Source organism: Orcinus orca, chromosome 4, assembly GCF_937001465.1.
Source record: "Orcinus orca chromosome 4, mOrcOrc1.1, whole genome shotgun sequence".
Classification (NCBI taxonomy): domain Eukaryota; kingdom Metazoa; phylum Chordata; class Mammalia; order Artiodactyla; family Delphinidae; genus Orcinus; species Orcinus orca.
In genome coordinates this window covers 90,532,735-90,553,789 of record NC_064562.1, presented here as the reverse complement: position 1 = coordinate 90,553,789, position 21,055 = coordinate 90,532,735, and the positions used below count along the sequence as shown (strand labels likewise).

Sequence of the window (21,055 nt, the reverse complement as noted above, 5' to 3'; positions counted from 1 at the left end):
GACCTCTAAAAAAAATCCTAAATAACTACGATACAAATAAAGTTATTTCCTCTTTTTTGGTAAACAATATTTTGATAGCAGTTATTTATTTGTTACAACCAAGTAAGTAGGTTTAAATGCTCTACTTCAAGTGAAGAATGAGAAATTCTAGTCTACTTCAGAAGAAATCGTTTTCCCACCTATTATTAGATATGTTACTATATTTAATTATCACACAGATATAATGATTTGTGCCCAAACCCAGAGTCATAAGGAAGAGTCTACTTCCTCAAACTATGATTTCCAGAAAATTCCAAAGGATTACAATGTGAAGATTTCAAATGTAATTTTACTGTATAAACATGAAATCCCTTACTAGTAGTCCATGACTGATAGAGACCTGAAAGAGTGCCAGAGTGAAACCTATTCAGAAACCGAAGTTAAAGTCAAAAGCCACAACTAAAATATATTTGTGTGATTACTCTCATACTTCAATAAACCAGCTACCTTACCTGTGAGATCCTTTGCTAAATCTGGGTGATTCATTAAACAGTGACTCGCAAATTTCACACTTTCTAATCTCACAGGAACGTGAATGTCATTGAATCTACATAGAAAAAGATGGCTAATATTAGTTGTAAGGCAAAATAACTATTTTCAAATAAGGTATATCAACGCTACGTAAATACCTATAAACAACAAGTTACTGATTATAAGATGTGTTGGTTTATTAAAATGACAGTTAACTTGTACTGAAGGAAGAATATAAAGTAAAAAGATACATAATTTCACAAGAATATTTTTTACAACAGGATTTTTTCACCATGCTAAAACAAAAACGGTATAAACACATCCCCCGACCCAAACTACCTTCACTGGAGAACCAAAAATTGGAGCTTAAAATTATGCTACAAAACAAAAAATAAATATTCAAAATGCACAAAATCTATTTGAAAGAAGTTAATAGGAGGAAAATACTAGAGGAATGTGAGGTAGAAAGCAAATCATATATGAGGCAGACCCAGAAATTCAAAGATAAGTACATAAAATACATGTGCCATATTGCCTCATAGCAAAAAAGTTTCATATGGCTGGGACCAACCTGTAACTGCTATTTTAGGTCTAATATATTTTAAGAACTTAATAATATGAAACTCAGTATGTCAATTCAGAACTGCATATAATAAGGATAAGCTGAGAAACTCTCAAGTTTTAAATTTATTGGGCAATTTAAAAACATATTAATTATGAATAATGTGATTTTTTTACCCCTTAATCTCCCTTACCCATTTGTTTCCTCTCCCAACCCTCTTCCCCTCTGGCAACCACCTGTTTGCTCTCCTTATCTATGACTCTGTTTCTGTTTTGTTATGTTTGGTCATTTGTTTTGTTTTTTAAATTCCATATGTAAATGAAATCACACAGTATTTGTCTTTCTCTGTTTGACTTATTACATTTAGCATAATACTCTCTAGATCCGTCCATGTTATCCCAAATTGCAAAATTTCATTCTTTTTTTATGGATGAGTAAAATTCCATTGTTCATGTATATACCACATCTACTTTATCCATTCATCTACTGACTGGGTACTTGGGTTGCTTCCATATCTTGGCTGTTATAAATAATGCCACAATGAACATAGAGCTAGTGCATGTATCTTTTCTGATTAGTGTTTTTATTTTCTTCAGATAAATAATAGTTCTATTTTTATTTTTCATCATTATTATTTTTTTTGGCCACACTGTGTGGCTTGTGGGATTTTAGTTCCCTGACCAGGGATTGAACCTGGGCCCTTGGCAGTGAGAGCATGAACCCTAACCACTGACTGCCAGAGAATTCCCAATAGTTCTATTTTTAAATGTTTGAGGAACCTCCATACTATTTCACATAGTGGCTGTACCAATTTACATTGCCACCAACAGTACACAGTTCTTTTCTCCACATTCTTGCCAACACTTGTTATTTGTTGTCTTTTTGGTAACAGTCTTCCTGACAGGTGTGAGGTGATATCTCACTGTGGTTTCGATTTGCATTTCCCTGATGATTAGTGATGTTGAGCATCTTTTCATGTGTCTGTTGACATCTGTATGTCTTCTATGGAAAAATGTGTATTCAGATCCTCTGCCCATTTTTAAATCAGGTTGACTTATGTATGAGTTCTTTGTATATTTTAGATATTAACCCCTTATCACATATATCATTTGCAAATATCTTCTCCCATTCAGCAGGTGGCCTTTTCATTTTGTTGATAGTTTTCTTTGCTGTGCAAAAGCTTTTTCGTTTGATGTAGTCCCATGTGTTTATTTTTGCTTTTGTTTCCCTTGCCTGAGGAGACACATCCAAAAGCATACTACTAAAACCAGTAAGTGTGTACTGTCTATGTTTTTTTCTAGAAGTTTAACACCTAGAAAACTTCTAGAAAAAAACACATAGTACACACTAGCATGTTTTGGACCATGATGTCTTCAGTCTCATGACTTATTTAAAAAATTTAAGACTCTGAACATTCTCAGATGTGAATTATTTATTCTAATGACATTATTTTAGCACACACAAAAAAGATTAAAACCTGTTATGTGGGTAAATAAGACAAAGCTTTCTTCATAAAGAATTTGTCTTACAATTTATTCTCCAATAAAGACAGCAACACAGGTACTAAAGACACAAACACATATCAAAGTTTTGATATGTGTGGTTTTAATCAAGTGCGCCACATTCACTAGCCTCCAAAATATAAAAGCTAGAATCCACAGAATTATGTTCTCTTACCGTCCAAGAAAACACTGCCACAGAGGACGATTCTGTGTTGCCAAATCGGAATCTTTAGAACCAAACAATTTAGCTAAAAGTCGAACAACAGCTAATCGCTCTTCTCCATCATTGCTCTAAGGGAAAAAAGAAAATAAATAAACCCTGAGGTTTATTCATCAGATTACAAAAAAATAACATGAAACATTTCTGAGAAGCTACAATTTCATTATTTCTGCTTAAAATGATAAGAACTTTAAAATATCATGTTCTCTCATTTACTGTGCAGAAGTGACTTGATTCCATGTTAGATCATCAGGTTCTTTGCTCTTATTTCATACACTCCCAACTGTTAATGTATGCCTACTTCACTGCTTGTTTGCAATCTGTACAGATGCTGTAGAAACATGAAGATAATCATTCAATTCTAACATTCCGTAAGAGTCCTAGAAAAAATTCTATAAAGGGAAGAGCTACAAATAATTCCTGCCCTAATCCTATAATTTGATCTCCAACATAAACCCATATCAATTAAGGTTTTGATACATGAAGTTTTAATCAAGGTTCCCCTGCTGACTGGAGCACATGATACTGAATAATGTCATGATTCAGGAAAACTCATTTTAATAGAAGAGCATGAATCTTAAGAGTACCTAAAAGGTCAGGTGAACTGAACACTACCAAAAATCAAAACTTGATGCCCCCCACCGGACCAGTGAACCGGCTTCGTCCCGTGCTTTGGACCTTGGGCCTCACTTCTCCTCCAGATGGACCCCAAGTGCTCCTGCCCCACTGGCGGCTCCTGCAGCTGCACTGGCTCCTGCACCTGCAAAGCCTGCACATGCACCTCCTGCAAGAAGAGCTGCTGCTCCTGCTGCCCCGTGGGCTGCGCCAAGTGTGCCCAGGGCTGCGTCTGCAAAGGGGCCTCGGACAAGTGAAGCTGCTGTGCCTGGTGTCGTGGAGAGCCTGCCCCGGGTGTCAAGAGAGCAACCAGGACAAACCTGCATTTTACCGTTTTTCACACAACTGGACCTGAGGCTACATTCTTTTTTCTATGAAATATGTGAGTTGTAATAAAAGTTGTTGACTTAAACCAAAACAAAACTTAAAGTTATTTTTTGATAGAGGCCTATTTTCTTATCCTGAATCAATATACTTTATAAAAAGTGTTCTAGTTTTCACTAGTGATGTCACGTCTTAATATAAATTAAGTTATTCTGAAACCATATGGTGCATGAAACTTTTTAAAAGTCACATATTCACTAGGAAAATAAAAGCAATAATGAAAAGCAGTTGCTAATTTGTAAAGTGTTCAAATATAATGTGTCTAAAGCAATACCAGCAAGTGAATAAAAAAAATATTTATGGGGAAAGGCAGTAAGTGAAAAAAGAAAAATGACTCCAGGATATCATCTTTTCCTTAAGAATGTCTCAACTCTCAGGGATAGGGGTTTTGTGGTTAAAATAGGCACACTTACTAAACAAAGATAAAAATGAAAATTCAAGCTTTAACACTTATAACTACAAAAATGATTTTCTTTCACAAAGTTTTTCGCAAGCAATGTGACTACAATGCAGATTAGTGCTGCCTTTTGGTAAGTAAGTCCAACTTAGTATCCAACATGATTTATTTTTTTAAAGAAAAATCAATCTATCCCTTAAATGTCAAACACTAGAAAAACTGGAAATTTTACTTTACTTGAAGGTGACTACTTTAGTAGCTTAGTGATTATTTCAAATGTGACATTTCACATCTATGTAATTTAACTACTGAAATAAAATTAAATGAAAACTCGCTCCCACCCCCTGCCTTCTTTTTCTTTTTAATTTAAATTCTTGGCTGCACTGGGTCTTCGTTGCGCACGGGCTTTCTCTAGTTGCGGAGAGGGGAGGCTACTCTTCCTTGCGGTGCACGGGCTTCTTGTTGTGGTGGCTTCTCTTGTTGCAGAACACGGGCTCTAGGCACACAGGCTTCAGTAGTTGTGGCTCGCAGGCTCTAGAGCACAGGCTCGGTAGTTGTGGCACACGGGCTTTGTTGCTCCGCGGCATGTGGGATCTTCCCGGACCAGGGCTTGAACCTGTGTCCCCTGCATTGGCAGGCAGACTCTCAACCACTGCGCCACCAGGGAAGCCACCCCCTGCCTTTTTGAATTTTTAAATATGTTCTCTGAGTGAGGTTGGAATATGATGATAGTGCTGGGAATTTTTTTCTGGTGCAAAAATCATTTGGTGTCTCTGATGTACAGCTGTTATTAGTAATCTATACCAAAGTGAAAATTATCTCATTAAGATATTACCTAATACATTGTTTGAATACAAATATATATATATATATATATATAATGTTAATTAAAATAATGGGTAAAATGAGAAATTCTGCATTAGTAATTTACCAGTGACTTTCTGAAAGAAATTCAAATGGCCACCTAGTTTTTATTTTTCTTCAACCTTAGTTGAAAAAGGTAACCACTCTGTTACTGCTTCTAATTACAAAGTAATTGATTCAGAACAATTCTCTGTAAAAATTTTCTAAAACCAAAATAAAGCAATTATGACTGTTTTATGTTTTAAATTGGTGAATAAATGTAAATGTCTATCTCTGCCTAACATGAAAAAAGTCTTATATATAAAATGTGGCAAATTTTCTGACTATAGCAAAGCTGCTAAGTAGCACAACTCCAGAGTATCCCTTAAAACATAAGCGATAATAGCACTATGGACCCACACAGTGGACAGTGTATACAGTTGCATGCAGTGGCCCAGTATAAAGCAAAATCAAACAAACTGTTATGTTGAAGCATTTTCTCAAGTATTTTTATTGTTCTCAGAGGACTGTAACCTAGGACTTTTAACTATAAAAAGCTGTAGCTATATGATTCAGGGATATAACTACAGAAAATCGCCACAGCTATAAAAACTTCCTAGGCTATCTGCTTAGCACACACTGGTGACTCCAAAGGGGGCACCCTAATTATATATAGATAGTACCTAAACTACTCTGAACCTCACGAGCCACAACTACTGAGCCCACGCACCACAACTACTGAAGCCTACGCACCCTAGAGCCTGTGCTCTGCAACAAGAGAAGCCACCACAATGAGAAGCCCGCGCACCACAACAAAGAGTAGCTCCTGCTCAATGCAACTAGAGAAAGCCCACGTGCATAACTGAATCACTTTGCTGTACACCTGAAACTATCAACTATATGTTGACAGTTTGATCAACAAACTATCAACACTGCTAACCAACTATACTCCAATATAAAATAAAAAGTTTAAAAAATGCATACCTTAACTAAATATAAGAAGGTAAACTGAACTCACATTTTATTCTTTTACAGTTAGAGAAAAACAATATGATATATATTTTTCTCTTAAATGTTAAAGGGCTTAGAAATTATAGTCAGTCCTACCTTCAGTTTGAATTCAAGCTGCGGCATGACAGATAATAATAAATGAGGATCTATAGCAAAAAGTTCCTGAATCAGATCAAATACATGTTCTGACAAATCACTTACTGATGATCTTCCCAGCACCAGGACTTGATTGAAAAACTACAGGAGATAAACATAAAAATAAAATATCCGTTTCATTTAAAAACTTAGATAGGTTTTTTTATAAACATGTTAAAAGAAAACGATATAATTAGGCATTCCATATACAAGTGAAGGTGGTGAAAAAGAACAGATGTTTAAATTACTAATATATATGATAGGACAGTCCACCAAAACAGAAGAAATAAACCTCTAAATATCATCAAATTATGAATGTTACATGAAAGAGATAAAAAGTAATTGAGTTGTTAGCTTTCTTTCAAATTAGGATGACAATTCTAGGAATCTTAACTTTCATTAAAACAAAACAATTTAGATAGTTTATGTAATTCATTATAGAGAATTTTATTGAGAAATTTCCTTTTATAGCACAGAAAATTTTTAAAAGTCTTAATCTTTTGAATTTTTATTTAAGCTTGAGGATTCTCTCTATTAGTTTAGTAATAAAGAATAATTGAAGGTGGAGGATGAGTTGTTTGGTTTTTTTTTAAATACCCAGAAAGTCAAAAACACTGTAACTCAGAGGACAAAGAGAAGGAAAATGTGATGATACAAAGGCTGATAATTTAAAAGAATTCTAGGAAAAAGAAACAGAGAGAATATAAAAGCACAAATTAAAAGATACCTCCACTCCTTGCTAACACACATAAACTTAGAAAAAAAATTAAATGTAAAAATGCTACAGAGGCAGCTGTATGCAACCGATTTGAGCATATGTTTTTGGTAGTATCATCAAATGATATATTTCTTTTGAAAAGCAACACACATTAAGAGTTAGAAAACATTAATATTTATTACACAGACCTTGAAAAGAGTAAGGAAAATAGTTTTAACAAAACTAAAAAGTACACATGCACACACAAATAAGCACAGAACACAAATTCTGAAAGGATACATGAAAATCTATTGGTGATGCCTATTTCTGAGAATTAAGAATAGAGTATTCAGGGTTTGAAGAGACAATTTTCACTGTATACCTTTTGTACTACTTGAGAAAACATTTTTTTTACCACGTTTAAGTATTTATTTAGTAATATAAATAATACTAATAATTCATACCATTTAAATTAACAGACTCTCACTTGGGTTTTTATATGTAGAAAATAATTAAACAATAGAGAAATGCTACAAAGATAGTTACTAAAGATAGTTACTAAAGATAGTTACTAAAGGAAAACACTGAAAAAATATAAATGTGAGGCAAGAGGGAAATGATCAGGTAAATTATATGTGAATTCAAAGGAACATTTATAGTCAATCTTATCATAAATAAAAAAATCAAAATATGGAAATACATGTATAAACGAAGACAATTCAAAGTTTTATATATGAAAAAAATAGGTAGGAGTTTGAGCAAATGTTCAATAATGAAATTGCTACATTAAGGTAGTAGAATTATAATTTTTTTTTCCAAATTACTTCATTGATTTTTTAAAGAACAAAAAGAAAACGAAAAAACTTCTATTCAATAAAGTAAAAAAAAAAATTTATTACTCTATAACAATTATTTAAGAAAGCAAACCAAAAAGGTTCAGAAGAATGGCCTAGAGACATGAAGAAGAAAATAGAGAGAGACCCATAGATAAAGATGAAAGGAGAAAGTGAAAGAGGTCAGCATATCCAGGAGATAAAAAGATAAATACAAAGGCAGTAGAAAAAAGAGTAGAAATTGTAAACAAATTTTCATAAAATAACATCCTCCCATCTTATGCCATTTAAAAATAATGTCTATAGCTTACAAAGTTATGCTGCATTTGGTTACATTTAGACATATCAGTTTTTTATATATTTCTTATAAAAAGATGAAACTGTTTACAGGCTAAATAAGCCTTTATGTGAAAGGTTTCAATAAATTAGTACAATGGATTAAGAACTATAGAATTATGAAAAAAAATATAGGCAGAAATACATACATTGGCAATGCATGCCTCAATAGTCTGGACTGTCCTTTTCAATAGGACTTTTGCGAGGTCAAAGGACTGTTTATTTAAGTTCTGAAACACAATAAAAATATGCAAAGTTACAAATGAATTAGTGAATTTATGATCTAGATAGCAACACTAGAACACCAATGTCTTCAAGTCCACAAAATATGAAGCAAAAAATATAACTGAACTCCATTCAAGGTTTTACCCAATATCTGCTAGTCAAGTGGTCATAAATGCAGAAGTTGCAAATAGCACAACCATGAATCAAAAACTAAAATACATTAGATAATTAGCCAAAAGCCCAACCCTATATTAAGTTTAGTTTTACTTAACTTAAATTGGACCTAAGGCTTTTTGGTTTTGTTTGTTAACCAATTTGAACTGGCAATCACACCCATGCATCCTAAACAAATACACACACACGCACGCACGCACGCACACACCCCTTTCGAACCCACTATCCTCAGTATTTCACCGTCTAATTAACGTCTGTTCTGAGCAAGAGTGGACCTGGTAAGTGTTTCTGGTAAAATTCTCAGCCAATTATGTTTTTAAAACGCCAAATACTGTCTTCACTCCTCAAGATTCCCAATGCATGGTAACAAATTAAAGGGTCTGAGGAAGCCTATAGAAAAGACATATATTTAATTTTTAAAAACTTACTGAAAATGGAATTATTGTGTTGAAGAGTACCCATTAACATCTCCACACTTTGCAGTTTTAGACCAACCTGAGATTCACTGACCATCATCTCGCACCTATCCCCCAAAAAGGCAAGGATATCCTATACTCTAGGTTAGTAGTCAGCAAACTTTTTATGCAAAGAGCCAGATGGTAAATAGTTTAGGCTTTATTAGCCAGCCATATCGTCACCACTGCAACTACACAACTCTGGCTGTTGTAGCAGGAAGCAACCACGGACAAAATGAAAACAAATAAGCATGGCTGTTTTCAAATAAAACTTTTACATAAATAGGCAGTGGGTCAGATTTGGTCTACAAACTGTAGATTCCTGACACTTGCTCCAGGTTTTTATTCCATTGGCAAGAGGATAAGATTATCTCAAAATTAAGGCAACCTTGGAGGAAACAAATAGGTGAGGGAGATTAAGATACAAACTTCCACGTGAAAAATCAATGAGTCACAGATATGAAATGTACAGAGTGAGGAACATAAGTCAATAACTATGTAATATCTTTATATGCTGATATATTGTAACTAGATTTAGGTGAGCATTTTGAAACGTATAGAAATATTGTGTAACAGGAATTAACATAGTGTTATGTAGGTCAATAACAAAAAAAGAGATCAGATTTGTAGTTATGGCGGGGGGTGGGGGGGCAGAATTGGATGAAGGCATTCAAAAGGTACTTCCAGCTATGAGGTAATAAGCACTAGGGATATAATGTACAACATGATAAATCTAATTAACACTGCTGTATGTTATATATGAAACTTGTTAAGAGAGTTAAGACATTTCATCCACAAGAAAAAAATTTTTTTCCTATTTCTTTAATTTTATATCTATGAGATGATGGATGTTCACTAAACATTTTATAATGTTTAAATTAAATGAAATAAATCATTTCATAATATAAGTCAAGTCATTATGCTGTATACCTTAAACTTATACAGTGCTGTATGTCACTTATAACTCGATAAAACTGGAAGAAAAAAATTAAGGCAACCTTTCTATTTCCTAAAAAGGTATATTTCCTACTCATTAAAAATAACCTCTAACTAGAATACAAACACCAAATACACTATTCCTCAAAAAGTTTTTCCTTTATTTTGCCTGACATATACTCCCCCTATGCCATACTCTCAAAATTTTGACCAATTACAGACTCATTTGAATTAAAAAAATGCAAATAATATATAGTGAGTAAGGAGAAAAATTTATAATTGACTGCATCTTATAGTGAGTAAGTATCATTAGATACATCTTCATTTAACATCTGATAATAGGTCACTGAACAGTCAGAGGAAAAGGGCAGAAGAGTAAATATCAACAGTGGGGTAGGCCTGAGTCCACCCCAGAGGGGAAGCTGGTAGGGAGCTAAGTCCTTCAGTTTCTTAGGGGGAGCTAGCAGAGAGAAACAGAAAAGGAAATGGAGAGGAATATACAGCTCTGAATCATCCTTTTCCCCTTAACATTAACCACATGGTTCCCACTTCTGCCTAAATCTTTTTCTGAAAGTGCCTAAGAAAAATGTAGGACATGGGTTCTGAGAAGAAATACAAATTCCTACACTCTACATCTACGTTACAAAAGAATAAATACATTTTCTTTTCCAAAACAAACAAACAGCAACTAACCAAGACAGTACTCCAATCCCTTGTAATTTCTAGATTAGATATGAGTGGTCAATCAATCTGGAACATTTTTAGTTTTCCAGAGAATAGGCAGCACTTAACTGAATGAAAATCTTCCATAATATATTAATCAATATATCTTCTAAAGATAACAATAGCTATAAGACCAATATGTGTTACTCTATTTTATTTGGGGCTGGAGAATGATAATGGGAATAATTACATGGGATTGCAAATGGTGAAAAACAATTATTTTTCATATGTGTAGTACTACCATTAAATATTAACCTTTAATATCTTCATACTATACAGACCTTATGTGCAGGAATGAGGTTAATAAGAATGGAGTCCAATAATTCTTGAGTAACTCCATCACCTTCCATGATGATAGAACTCATCAAGTCTAGCATGTGCATTTGTACCTTCCTATTGTGGCTATTGCTTTAAAAAAAGAGGAAGAAAAAAAAGAAAAAACAATTAGGCTTACAAAAGAAAATTAAAACTTCCCAGTTTAAAACAACTATCTCAAATGTAAAAGGATTTTCACCTGATTGAGGGAACCATGCCAGTAATGGCAAAGAAACTTTGGCTGCTCTATATTTACTTTCTCCCTTTGTTGATTATTAAAACAGCTACTAAGATATCATTGTAAAGTATTTTACAAAAACAAAAACCTTTAAATTTAATTAAGCCCCTATACAATTAGAATTCAAAGAGTGAGTTAAATTCAACTAAACAAAAATGTCAACTTCAAAGAAAGGACATCTTTGCTTATATGCCCCTGGATTTTAAAAGGTGATAAAATTTTAAGTAAGGAAACAAAAAAAATGTACAAGATAATGAAGGTAGGCAGTTTTTCATCCTTTTTATCCTTTTTGATCTTAATAATTCCTCCAAATAAGGCAGAACTATAAACACACAAAAAAGCCTAAGTCAACACTCCTATATTTTTGCCGTTGGACTTTTTAGTTCAACCATACTGAAAACCCAAAGTATGATATAAAATGCTTACCAGAACTTATAACTAGAAGGTTCTGAAAATGTCATCCTGCTATCTCTCAAAGAATTTCAAACGAATGAAAAATCAACGAGGTAAAAAGCCAAGAATCAGTTTCAGTCCTGCTTCCTTAGCCAGTATAGAGTCAATGTGGACCTCCTCAGTAAATATCTCTACTGCTGATACAAACTTACCCCAAAAGATTGGCTACAAAATTGTTATAAATTAGTAGAGCATCTAGGTTTCTCCCTCTCTGACTGCATCTTAACTAAAGACTTGACCTATCCATTTTCACATTTATCAGAATACATATGCAAAGACAAATCAAGATAATATAACTTAGTTGTACTACTACAGACACAGGGAAGTTTAAATTAAGACTAAACTAAATGTTATTTCATTTATGTATTTCTTACCTATAATTTTTAAAAAATTAGTTTGAAATAATGTATAATACACCTGTTGGACACTTAGTTGTAAAATCAAAGATGAAAAAATTTATAAAGTTGGTAGAAAAATTGTCCCATCGTTAGAGACACAGTTTTCTACAAGGCAGAAAAATACCCCTTTTAGAAAGATACCCCTCTTGCATATCCTCTCTTAAATATCTTGTTTACTACAGGCCAAGATTGTGAAAGATCAATTATATAGTGGGATGTGTGTGTGTGGTAGGGGGTGAAGAAGAACAGATATTCAGCTTGATGCAAAAGAATGAAGAGAGTATATAGCTCTCAGATCCATATGCACTTGAGGATAGGAAAGGAGTGAAGGAAAGATAAATGAAAAATGGACTTAAAAATTATTTCCACAAGTTCCAGCCCAAGCTTCAATAATAGGGGTAAGATTTACTCTCCTACTTGAACAACTAAAAAACTGGACAGAATATAAGAAATAACAGTTTTCAGATATCAGACATTATACACATGCTGCTGAAACAAGGGAACAATTTTCGCAGCTTACTTTTCCTACTTGGTAAAGTTTCCAGGCTTCAGTATGGGAAGAGAAGATACTAGCAGAGTCTAATGGTTTTCCTGAGTCTGGGGTGACTATAGCTTGCAGGGCAGAACACCAGAGGGGAGAGAGCTACTCAGAGAGCAAGCTCACAGAGGGTACCCCCCTCCCCGAGTCTTCAGGTGCTTAGTGATCAGCACACGCAGGTGAGGAAATTTCTTGAGTTTGGGGAAGGTACCACCTGAAAGGCGTGGAGGGAATAATTCCCGGAATTCACACAGGTCTTAACAATGTGCATGTTCCAACTACAGTGGAAAATCTTATAACTTACAGGGCATCTAATAGAGTAATCAGAAGGGTAAACCCACATATCCTCTACGAGCTCCACCCACAATGGGACATCAAAATCAAACTGTTTAAAACCAGTAATAGAGAAAATCTTAGGTGGGTAGAGAAAAAGAAGATACATTATTTACAGAGGAACAAAGATTTAAAATGACAAAACTTATCATTAGAAACAATGCAAGCCAGAGAAAGATGCAGGAAACATCTTTAACAGTACTGAAAGAGAAAAAAAAAAGTCTATTAACCTGAAATTCATACCATGAAAATAACTTTGAAAAATGAAGGTGGAATAAAAGACTTTTTCAGACATATAAAAACTGAAAGAATTCTATCAACAGTAGCCCTGAACTATAGGAAATGTTAAAGGAAGTCCCTCAGAGTAAAGTAAAATAATACCAGGTGGAAATCTGCATATATGCGAAGGAATGAAGAATACCAGATATATGGTGAATGTGTCAGTAAATACAAATCAATAAACTCTATCAAAAGGCAAGTCCTTTATTTACTGATACCTCATTGTGAATTCTTTCAATTAGATAATTAGGTCAACAATAAACTTAGATCTTCAGAGTCAGTAAAGAAAAATATTGATAGGATTGTACGTAAAAGTAATAGAGGAAAGAAGTATAACTGCAGAGTGGGAAGCGGACTTAAGTGGATAACCAAGGTCACAAAATGGGCAGAATGACAAGTCAGGCATTTTTTTTTTTCATTTTGTTGGTGATTTTAATATTAAAAGAAAAAACTGCAAATATGTGGTAGAGTGCAAACAATGGCCACAAACTGTTCCCATCTCTTACGCACAAGCCTTTAAAACGCTGCTCTGTCCAACAAAATATGGAGTCTATCTAACCAACCTTTGCATCTGGGCTTGCCTATGAACCTTGCTTGGCCAATGAAATATAAGTAAACATGAAGTATGCAGAGGTCTTAAAAAGTGCTTGTGTGGTGGGGTGTGCCCTTCTTGCTACATTTGAAACCCAGTCAGCATAAGAAGAGGTCTGAACTAGCCTGCTGGATGACAAGAGAGTGACACGTGACCCAGTTGTCCTATTACCTCAGCCAACTGCCAGATGTCCTGCTAACTGACTGCAAATACAGGAGCAAGTCCAGCCCAGAGAGAAAGAACTGACAAGCAGAATCATGAGCAAAATAAAATGGAATCTGTTTTAAACTACCAAGTTGTGGGTTACTTTGTTATGCAGCAAAAGCTAAGTAGCACAAAGGTAAAGTTTATACATTTTATCTTTTATTTAAGGGCCTTCAGTTAGTTGCCACAGGAAGCTTTTTCTCATGCAGTTTTTTTATAAGCTTCTATCACTAGACCAGGTTGGTCCAGTCCTTTCCTGTTTATTTCTGGTTAATTCTCTTCCTACCATTCTATCTAAGGAAAAGAAAAATATGTTAAAGTATTCATAAGAAATCTACAGAAAACTTTAGAAATGTGCTGTCCAATACAGAAGCTGTTATCCAACAGCCACTTGGCTACTGAAGATAAAGTCTGAATAGAGAGCCTTATGTTGAAATAATAATGCTTTTGGATAACATGAAATAAATAAAGTATATTATTATATATATATATATATATATATATATATATTTTTTTTTTTTTTTGCGGTACGCAGGCCTCTCACCGCTGTGGCCTCTCCCGTTGCGGAGCCACAGGCTCCGGACGCGCAGGCTCAGCGGCCATGGCTCACGGGCCCAGCCGCTCTGCGGCATGTGGGTGGAATCTTCCTGGACCAGGGCACGAACCCGTGTCCCCTGCATCGGCAGGCGGACTCTCAACCACTGCGCCACCAGGGAAGCCCAAGTATATTATTTAAATAAATTTCACTTGTTTCTTTTTACCTTTCTTAATGTGGCTACTAGAAAATTTAAAATATATTTGACATATATTATGTTTGCATATGATGTAATGTTGCAGAACACATCTCATAACAATGCTTGGTTTACTACACACACACCACACACACACACACACACACACACACACACACACACACCCAGAATGAAACACTGGATTGAAATCAGTTTTGGCTCTCCTGTTCAGCAATTTGTGCCCCGGCAAGCCACCAAACTCCTCTGTACATGAATGTCCCTATTTCTATAAGGAAAGAGCAATGCTTACGATTTTTTTTAGCTGTAAAATGAGAAGATATCAAAGTCAGTATACTTAACCGCTGAGCTATTATGCCTCCCAGTACTCACTAATGATACTTACAATACTTAAAATTTCCACCTCATCAGTTAGTACTTCATTATATAAGGTCTCATACCGCTTGCTTTACAAGAGTCAACCTATACAATTGATACCATTATTTAAAATGGTAATATAAGGACAAAGGCAGGTTTCAGACAACAGAATTTATTTTCCTTTTTATGTTAACTCTTCTAAGGAAAACATTTCCTTTTAACTAAAAGATCTTAGTGTAAATGCACAGTACATGATACTTTAATACACAGAGCAAGAAAAAGAGACAGAGATGCTTAAAAAATAACTTACTTGATCACTGAGAAGAGAGTCCTAAAAAGCTGAATAAAAATTTCATTGCAATCTTCCAATTCAAAGCAGATGTTATATGATTTAACCCAAGCTAAATTCTTAAATAAATAAATAAATAAAATTATTTACACATACATAAAAGTTACACAAAAGCAAGCTCATTAATAAAATTTAATTTTTAGAATTATAAATCTATAGTAAAACTTATAATGGCCCAACATATAAAATTACAATTGTTTAAACAGTCGTACTCTGATCTTTAAAAAGACGTATCTGCTGGTATTAACCTTCTCTAATTGAAAAATACTGTCAGAGGCTAGTAACACATATATACGTACAAAATATAGGGCACAGTGAAAATTAATTCAACTTAATCTCTTTTGGGATTAGAAAAGAATAAAAACAGAAATATAAAAATAAAGTTTCAAATAATATAACAGCTTTGCCAGTGGAATATGCTTTATCTTTTCAGGATATGAGGAGCAAAAAAAAAGATTGTAAATGACATTTTCTTAAGTGGGCTTAGTATAAAACAAACAAACAAAAGATTCATTTTACATTATAAAGTTACTATAAAGAATTTTCTACAACATGAAATAATGTGATATTTATTAAATAAAATTTGTTTACCTCTAATAAATAAAAGTATCTATGAAACTGCGGGCTCCTTGTATCCTCCAAACCCTTTAATTGTCTGGTAATAAACAAAAATATGTCCTGTTTTAAAAAATGATAAAACATATTAATTTAGATACAAATACTTGTCACATTCACAATACACTAATAGTCTACAATATATATTCTCCATTATAGACAATAAAAGAAAATTCTCCTTTAGCCAATGACTTGGGACTGGCCTAGTCCATTACTTAAAATATCTGGAAAACAGCAAATCACCTAAAATTACATTCTTTAGAAGCAAAAATAAGATTATTACTGCCACAAATCTTTAGGCTTTCTCATTCTGAGAGGACCATAGGTTCTATATCTTGCTACCCTTCTAGTACAGAACTTTATTCACTATCTTCATCTTGTATTATGGCAGTTATCTTCAGTTTAAGTACCTGGATATGAGTCTCCCATTATAATTTCCCAAATTAAATAGTAATTTTCAGTACCTAGTTTTGAATTTGATGAGTGACTACAAAGTTGTGTGGAACAAAAGCAATAATAGACTGGTCCAAGGGTTGTACTTTCCACAACAATAGTGCTCCATTTCTTAATAAGCTTTCTTTAGAAGTTTTAACCCCAAATAGTATCAGTATGGAACAAACTGATTTTAGGACTATTTAAAAGAAAGCAATCCAAAGGATTAAAGTATAAAAGTATTCAAAATACGAAATCAGCTCAAGAGATCAACTCAAAAGAGGAGTTCCTCAAACATTTCTAACAAAGGCAGAACCATCAAGATGATCATACAGTTTTGCATATAATATAACTTGCAGGGGAAAACAGTCATTTGAATGTGTAAATTCTGTTATATAGTTGTTTTGAAAAGTGTCATTCATCCACCATCCCCCCTTCAATTCAGCCATCTGGGCTTTCAGATGGATATTCCTGAAGGTTAGATATGAGCAGACAGGGACTAGTTTTGATCCATACCTTTTAATGCCACATAAAAATACCAATCATTTTTGTGGATACTCAATATTAATTGAATGAATAATTAATTAGTTTTAGAACTTATGATATAATCTTCTTACGGTCACAGGATGATTAAAATGAAACCTATGTTCCTAAGGGTAGTAAGCTAAACTATAAAAGTAAACCAATTTTGTAAAGATTGTATTTACCTTAAGTTTATCGTGGGAAGTATATGGAGCTTCTGGGGCATAGATTCTAAAGATGTCAGCCAAACAGCATGCTACAAGGAGACGCACATCTTTATTGGGATTCCTGAGAAAAAATTCAGATGCTAGATGCAAGGCTAGTGGGAGATACTGCTGTTTTTCATCTTCTGAATCCTGATCCATATCCATAAAAGTTTTGACTACCATCTGCAAAAATATATAGAAGAAAAATATAATCAACTCTTGATATTTAGAAACCAGTGGAGTATATATATTTAATCATCTCCATTACAACACAGACTAGCAATCAGTTACCATCAGAGGATTCACAATCAATTTTTGTACATCTTCATTTAAGAATTCGAGTAAAGATTCCAAGCGTGAACAAATGCCAACTTTTGGATTACTGATAGATACATTATCTGCATTTGTACCAGGTTTACGAAGAACTAAAGACTCTCGTTATTATATTATATCTAGCCCCAGGTAAAAAGTTCATGGCTTCATATGGATAAGCAAATCATTTGTTATTTTGCAACCTCATCAATTATGTTTCTTGTACATTTTATCATCAAAGCTGCCTTGATTTAGGCTCCTTAAAACTATTTCATTTCACACTTTAATGGGTTTTGCAATTCACAATAGAAAGCCATGTTTAAATATTTTTATGTAGTTGTACTTCTGATTAAAAGCCTTAATTATAAAATAACCTCTGTTCTTATTTATGGTTTCAAAATTAACAAATGCACATTTTAGAATCACTCTAAAAGGCAAAAAAAGTATAATGAAAAAATCCATAATTTCTCAACCCCAGAAAATAACCACTATTTATGTTTTTGTGTATTTTATGCTGGTCTGTTTTCTCTGTAAAGATGCAAATAACCATATAGTCATTCCTTATTCATTTATCCAATCATGATTATTTCCTCATGCCATCAAAATTCTTCTTTAAATAAATCAGACTTCACCTAACCAGTCACCATTCTCAAATATTGAAGGTGTACTTCTATTTCTATTTTGACAAGACTTTTTATCGTAAGTGCTGGGTTTTTTCAAATACTTTTTTCTGTGTCTACTGAAGTGATGTTTTCCACCTAATTCTGTTATGAGAGTAAATCCCACTGACTGGTTTTCTAATTATAATCCAATTTTAATGTATAACATACACTGTCCTAAAATATAGACAGGTATAGTATGAATGACCTAACCTGGAAAAAACAACACAGATGAGGATGACTGTAAATCACTATTCCTTATGAGCCTAAATACAAATGTCAGGAATGGCATCTTAAAGAACTGAATTCGGTGATTTTATTATAAATGGCTTTGTGCTCATACAGAGCTTGGGGGTGGGGAAGGAGGAAGGGAACAGTAAAAGTGGAAACAGTCAACATCTGGAGAATACAGGAGCTCTCTACTATTCTTGCAACTTTTCCAAGTCAGCAATTATATCAAAAGTCAAAATTAAAAAAGAACACATTTACCACATGATATGGGACAAACATACATATATTAATAGTTGAAATGAAAGTTCACCAAATAAGACTTGTCTTTTAAAAATTTTTTTAACAAATAATGTTAAATATTAATCGGGGGTGGGGAAGATGTATTATTCTTTTTCTGATTTTAATATATAAAATCTTCTGATTTTCTGATTTTATCTGTGCATCACTAGTTTGATATAGAGATGTTAATAATATGGAAATAAAATCACATTTATAAAGTATTCTAATTCTACTTTAAAACCTTTTAAATCAGAAATGCATATGGCATAGTGATTTACAGTCATCCACATCTGTGTTGTTTTTCCCAGGTTAAGCCATTCATATTATACTTGTCTATATTTTATGACAATGTGTGTGGTGCATTCCCTTCTGAAAGTTTTGAATCCTAGCGAATTCCCAAGGACCAGATGTTCTTTTTAAAATTATTATTTATTACACTACTATTACTTCATCCAGAGCTTTATTTCTTTTAACATGTTTTGAAATATTTGTGTTTATTCCACTTGATTTTAACATTAACATATAGCTGAGAAAAATGTTTTCCAGTTTTAGAAGTCATTTGTTTCTTTCACCTAACTCTTGTCAGGAAAAGAATTTTTATCTGTTTTGTTAACAGTTGTATCCTCAATGACTAGAACACGACTGGCACATAGTAAGCTTGCAAACTTTTTTTTTGAAAGAACATTAAAATTCATGACCCGGAGCAAACCACGATTTGAAAAGATACATGCACCCCAATGTTTACTGCAGCACTGTTTACAATAGACATGGAAGCAACCTAAATGCCATTGACAGAGGAATGGATAAAGAAATGTGGTACATATATACAATGGAATAATACTCAGCCACAAAAAAAGAATAAAATAATACCATTTGCAGCAACACAGATGGACCGAGACTGTCATACTGAGTGAAGTCAGATGCAGAAAGACAAATATCATATGATTATCACTTATATGTGGAATCTAAAAAAATGGTACAAATGAACTTATCTACAAAACAGAAATAGAGTCACAGATGTAGAAAACAATCTTATAGTTACCAGGGGGGAAAGGCAGAGAATGATAAATTGGGAGATTGGGATTGACATATACACACTACTATATATAAAACAGATAACTAGTAAGGACCTACTGTGTAGCACAAGGAACTCTACTCAATACTCTGTAATGACCTATATGGGAACAGAATCTAAAAAAAGAGTGGATATATGTAATATGTGTAACTGATTCACTTTGCTATACAACAGAAACACAACATTGTAAATCAACTATACTCCAATTAAAATAAAAAAACCAAAGCAACAAAGTAAAATGTTAAGATTTGATAAAGGTGAGTGGTAGGTACATAAATGTTTGTCTTATTATTCCCTATGAATGTCTGAAATATTACAAAATTATAAGGACGCAATTTGATTAGGTAAAACGAACTTTTGTTTTTAAGGTTTGGGGTGCAAGTTTCCAATATGACTTGAGCTACTTGGGAGATTTTCCAGAACAGCTGTTTCAACCATGTTCCAACTTTGAGGTTCCTAGTAGCCCTGGTAGAGGCAACAAGACAGCCAAAAGGAGTGGTGTGACGGGCACATGCCCAGGGTCTCTCAGTTGCTTGCCTCTGAGCAGCTGGCTTTTCATTAGCTTTATATATTGACCTTCTGTATTTGGGCAGTACAATACCTTAAGACTAAAATAAGTTTGTAAACCATTGCTACCCCTCATAAAAGCTAGGAAGCTTTGCGTGGGGGAGGATTGGGAGTTTGGGATTAGCAGATGCAAACTAGTTTATATAGAATGGATCAACAACAAGGTCCTACTGTATAGCACAGGGAGCTATATTCAATATCCTGTGATAAACCATAATGGAAAAGAATATGAAAAAGTATATGTATAACTGAATCACTTTGCTGTACAGCAGAAATTAACACAACACTGTAAATCAACTATACTTCAATAAAATTTTTTTAAATTCATGAAATGTCTTTTTAACATCTACTCTGATAATATATATCATGTATATTTTTAAAAATATGATCCATATGTCCCTACCATTCTGGCAAAAAACTTCATCAGTTCTAGACAATCAGTATATTATGTCTGTTGCTCGAAATTTGTTTAGAATTTTTAAGTAAATATAGTCTAAACATAGGTCTATAGCAGGGGTCACAACTCAAGGGGAGGGAAATGGAAATAACCACTTGGGAGAAATGGAGAGCACATGCCCCATCCAAAGACAAGAGCTGGTTTCAGCTAATTGTTGCCAGGTGAGAATGCAGACCTAGTACTGCAAAATCATTCAGTTGATCAGGACACAATAAAAGGTTAAGTGAAATCATCCGACTTGAGAATTTCAGCAACTCCAAAAAGTTCATACCATTGTGAGGGACAAGCAAAACGGGTCTATGTGGTCCCCAAATCAGCAATTTACAAATTGTTAGAA

General features: G+C 33.7%; 1 protein-coding gene across 4 annotated transcripts in view; it reads right to left on the bottom strand.

Annotated features, from left to right (window-relative positions):
• The window catches only part of PDS5A (PDS5 cohesin associated factor A), a 127,444-nt gene that overhangs the window by 60,825 nt on the left and 45,564 nt on the right, over positions 1–21,055 (bottom strand). For all 4 annotated transcript variants that reach the window (XM_049708776.1, XM_049708778.1, XM_049708779.1 and 1 more), the window contains exons 3-10: positions 17,118–17,321; positions 15,955–16,041; positions 15,325–15,422; positions 10,840–10,966; positions 8,195–8,275; positions 6,141–6,281; positions 2,750–2,865; positions 492–586 (exon numbers count right to left, since the gene is read on the bottom strand). In XM_049708776.1, coding sequence (XP_049564733.1) covers positions 492–586; positions 2,750–2,865; positions 6,141–6,281; positions 8,195–8,275; positions 10,840–10,966; positions 15,325–15,422; positions 15,955–16,041; positions 17,118–17,321 — 949 coding nt within the window. The remainder of the gene's footprint in view (positions 1–491; positions 587–2,749; positions 2,866–6,140; positions 6,282–8,194; positions 8,276–10,839; positions 10,967–15,324; positions 15,423–15,954; positions 16,042–17,117; positions 17,322–21,055) is intronic.